The 4,635-nt window shown below is 38.2% G+C and overlaps 1 protein-coding gene across 2 annotated transcripts in view; it reads right to left on the reverse strand.

Moving 5' to 3' along the window:
- Positions 1–4,635, reverse strand: part of DDIAS (DNA damage-induced apoptosis suppressor) — a 32,544-nt gene that overhangs the window by 6,312 nt on the left and 21,597 nt on the right. For both annotated transcript variants that reach the window (XM_005884826.2, XM_014532224.1), the window contains one exon: positions 359–520. In XM_005884826.2, coding sequence (XP_005884888.1) covers positions 359–520 — 162 coding nt within the window. The remainder of the gene's footprint in view (positions 1–358; positions 521–4,635) is intronic.

Consider the following 4,635-nt stretch of genomic DNA (forward strand, 5'->3'; position numbering starts at 1 on the left):
TTTTTTACAGAGAGGAAGGGAGAGAGATAGAGAGTTAGAAACATCGATGAGAGAGAAACATCGATTAGCTGCCTCCTGCACATCTCCTACTGGGGATGTGCCCACAACCCAGGTACATGCCCTTGACCGGAATCGAACCTGGACCTTTCAGGCCGCAGGCCGACGCTCTATCCACTAAGTCAAACCGGTTTCGGCATAAACATCTATTTCTTTATGATCGTTTAAAGAAACTGATGATCTGAGGTTGAGTAGTCAATGAGGTCATCTTTTTTACTAAATGTTTATTGCCTTAAAAACACATTATTTTAAAATTCTATTAATATACTAATAGGAAAAGTAATGATTTAAATAATCTTACCTATGCAAATCAGTGGCAGTAAGACCAAAAAATGCGTCTAAGCAGCTTCCAAAAACAGTAATACCAAATAATTTATTTGATTCTGCAACTTTTATGGAAAGTCTGTATCTGTAACTGGCATTTTCAGCTTCACCAGTAGAACCACATTTTGGACAATTATACCTGGAAAAGTGGAAGAAAAAAGTATAGAAATGTTCACTAATTTTTTTTTTTTCATATGGTGAAAAAAAATCTGGAAAAGTAAAAATTAAAAATAATGTTTTGTGTACAAATGTTTCTATACAACTTACATTCGTCTTAAACTATTTCAAATTAATCTCTTTTAAATTTCTTTACTCATAACAGCTGCTTTCACTGATTTAAATTAAGTAGCACCCAACTGACAGAAAAGTGAAGGGAATGTGTGTGTGTGTTTGGAGGGTTTAGGGGGGCGGTGAGAGAAATGTTCTTATTGGGTAGCTAAATCATCATGAACAAAGTGAGACACATTATAGTCTGGGGTTGGGGGTATGTGAAAACTAAATAATGAAGTAAATACCACACCAACAGAAGACCTGAAAATTAATGTCTATCTTCTATTAAAAAATAATTAATCATCTTGAAACAATTAATAAAAATGTATATATAGAGAACCCAGTTACATTTTTCTCACCATTATAAAAATAACTTACTTTTTTAATTCTCTGTGATATGCTAAGAATTTATCAGATTACAAAGAGGTACAAAACATTGTATTTAACTTGTTTCTAAAGCAATGTGTAATTATGGCCAATGTCTTTCTGGTGGAAAAAAAAACTGTATTAAGTGTAACTTTACTGTCATGTACTAAATGTCTGGTCTTGGGATATTTTACTAAATCCCTTAAACTGTGATTTCCTCATCAGTAAAATTCAGGGTTGAAGAAGGATAAAAGGAGGCAAAACAGAAGAAAATAAAGTAAAGAAAACATCTATTGCCAATTAATAAGTTAGTCTGCTTCTTTCTAATAATTATATTAAATATTGTAATGATATTGTCACTTCTATGAAATGTTTCCCTCCTTTTTAATTGTTTGCAATAATGTCTTACAACTTACATTCTTAATTTAGCAAACTGACCAATGAAAACATCTTTTGGTAATGGATAACTGTTGTTTTTGTTCTTTTGTTGCTTAGCGATTATCAAACTTTTTTATTTCATGGCACACATAAAATAATTACTAAAATTCTGCAGCACATCAAAAAATATATACTTTGCCAATCTGACAACAAAATAGGTATAATTTTGATTCATCCACACAAGATGGCTATTGTTGTATTGGGTGTTGCCATTTTTTATTTGACAATCTAAGGAAAAAGAGGTGAGTGCCCCTGACTAAACAGTCAGGCATTACATGTTTTAAAAATTCTTGTGGCACTCCAGTTGAAAATCACTGATCTAGCTTAAAAAAGCAAATAGAAAATGCAAATAGAAAATAAAGATAAAGTGTAAATATTTGATTGCTGCCATATAGCCACCAGGGGAGCCTAAACTCCACAGGACCAAGGTGACTATTTTGAACAAAGGTTAATCCTTTATATAAGAGGTTACTGATTCAGTATTAGATTTGTGATAATTATTATTTTTTGCTACACTGAGGATGGAACTGTGCCATTCCATTCGTGTAATCTTACCCAAATCTGCTGGAGTTGTGTTGTAATTTGGCTATAAATATACCTTCTTTAAAAATTATATATTAATAATGCATTCAAGTCTAATGTAATATTTTTTTAAAAATATATTTTATTGATTTTTTACAGAGAGAAAAGGAGAGGGATAGAGAGTTAGAAACATCGATGAGAGAAACATCGATCAGCTGCCTCCTGCACACTCCCTACTGGGGATGTGTCCGCAACCAAGGTACATGCCCTTGACCGTAATTGAACCTGGGACCCTGGAGTCCGCAGGCCAATGCTCTATCCACTGAGCCAAACCAGTTAGGGCAAATGTAATATTCTTAGCAAATCTTAATAGGCATCAGCATTTTGCAGTTCATAAATGTTTGCAACATACATTCTTTCATTCTGATATGTAAACAAGGCCATTTATTCCCATTTATGTAAGGGACAACTGGGGTGAATTTTTGCCCAAGGTGACAGACAAAGTTAGTGAATTTTATGACCCAGATCCAAGGCTTTGGATTTGTATCCTGGAGATTTTTCTCGCATGATGCCTTATGATAACTATAAGAACAATATGGTTAGTAATGAACTATCTTTCAAGTAGAGTATCAATGATAGCCTAACAAAAACTAGGTTTACTCATATTTGGCAATGATACATCAGATAAAGGGTTAATATCCAAAATATATAAGGAATTCAGACAACTTAACAAAGGGAAGACAAACAATCAATTAAAAAATGGGTAAAGGACCTAAATAGACACTTCTCCAAAGAGAACATACAGATAGCCAAGAGACATAAGAAAAATGCTCAAAGTCACTGATCATCCAAGAGATGCAAATCAAAACCACAATGAGGTACCATCTCACACCTGTCAGAATGACTACTATCAACAAATGACAAGTGCTGGCGAGGATGTGGAGAAAAGGGAACCCTAGTACACTGCTGGTGGGAATGCAGACTGCTGCAATAATTATGGAAAGCAGTACGGAGTTTCCTCAAAAAATTAAATATGGAACTGCCATTTGACCCAGTGATCCCACTTCTAGTAATATATCCTAAGAAACCCAAAGCACCAATCAGAAAGAATGTATGCACCCCTATGTTCATAGCAGCACAATTTACAATAGCTAAGATCTGGAAACAGCCCAAGTGCCCATCAGTAGATGAGTGGATAAAAAAGCTGTAGTACATTTATACCATGGAATACTATGCAGCAGCAAAAAAGAAGAATCTCTTACCCTTTGAGACAGCATGGAGGGACCTGGAGAGTATCATGCTAAGTGAAATAAGTCAATCAAAGAAAGACAAGTATCACACGATCGCACTTATATGTGGAATGTAAGTAACAAAATAAAGTGATGAACAGTGTGGATCCAGAGCATGGAACTGAGTGTGGAATCTCAGAGGGCAGGCGGGGGAGGGTGAGTGGGTGGGAGGGAGGTAATCAACCAAAGATCTTGAATGCATATATATAACCCATGGACAGAGACAATAGGGTGCTAAAGGCCTGTGGTGGTGGGGGGTGGGGGTGTCCTGGAGGGAGTCAATGGGGGAAGAATGGGGACATGTAATACTTTCAACAATAAAGAATTTTTTAAAACAAAACAAAAAACTAAGTTTATTAATATGAATGCATATAAACACTAAATTATATATAGCTTTATACAGGGTGCCCCCAAAATATGTATACACAAAAAAATATAATTATAAAGCCAGTGTTTACATTTCATTTCATTTTCAAAAATGTAATAGAATCTACAGACACCCTGTATACATTTTTTTGGGATGCCCTGTATATGTAGATATTTATGTATATGATTTCCTTTAATCCTTTGGGAATAAGGCTGGATTGAAACAAATAAATGTTAGTGTGGAGTAATACACATCAGAGCTTGAACTTTAATATGTATACAAATCACTTGGAATCTAAGTCTGGGTCAAGGCCCCAAATCCTGCATTTTTAACAAGCTGTCCCGACTTCTGGCTGAGCGGCACTCTCCCTGTGGGAGCGCACTGACCACCAGGGGGCAGCTCCTGCATTGAGCATCTGCCCCATGGTCAGTGCACGTCATAGTGACCAGTAGTTCACTGTCCGGCTGAAACTGGCTCTCCAACATTCTGAGGGGTCCCAGATTGCGAGAGGGCACAGGCCAGGCTGAGGGACCCCAAGGGTGCATGATCCTGAGCAGAGAGGAATGTGGGAGGTTGGCCAGCTGGGGAGGGATCACAGGAAGGCTGCAAGGCGTGTCTGGCCCATCTCACTCAGTCCCGATTGGCCAGACCCCAGCAGCAAGCTAACCTACTGGTCAGAGCGTCTGCCCCGTCGTGGTCAGTGCACATCATAGCAACTGGTCGGCTGTCGACTGCCTGCCCCCTGGTGGTCAGTACATGTCATAGCGAGCAGTTGAGCAGCCTTAGCATATGATTAGCATATTATGCTTTGATTGGTTGAACGGCCAACTAGATGACTAGACACTTAGCATATGAGGCTTTTATTGTATAGGACTAGAGGCCCGGTGCACAAAAATTTGAGCACTCGGGGGGAAGGGGGGGGTCCCTCAGCCCCGCCTGTGCCCTCTTGCAGCCTAGGACCCCTCGGGGGATAACGCCCTGCTGACTTAGGCCTGCTCCCCG

The sequence above is a fragment of the Myotis brandtii genome, unplaced genomic scaffold (assembly GCF_000412655.1).
Source record: "Myotis brandtii unplaced genomic scaffold, ASM41265v1 scaffold86, whole genome shotgun sequence".
NCBI classification, from domain to species: Eukaryota; Metazoa; Chordata; class Mammalia; order Chiroptera; family Vespertilionidae; genus Myotis; species Myotis brandtii.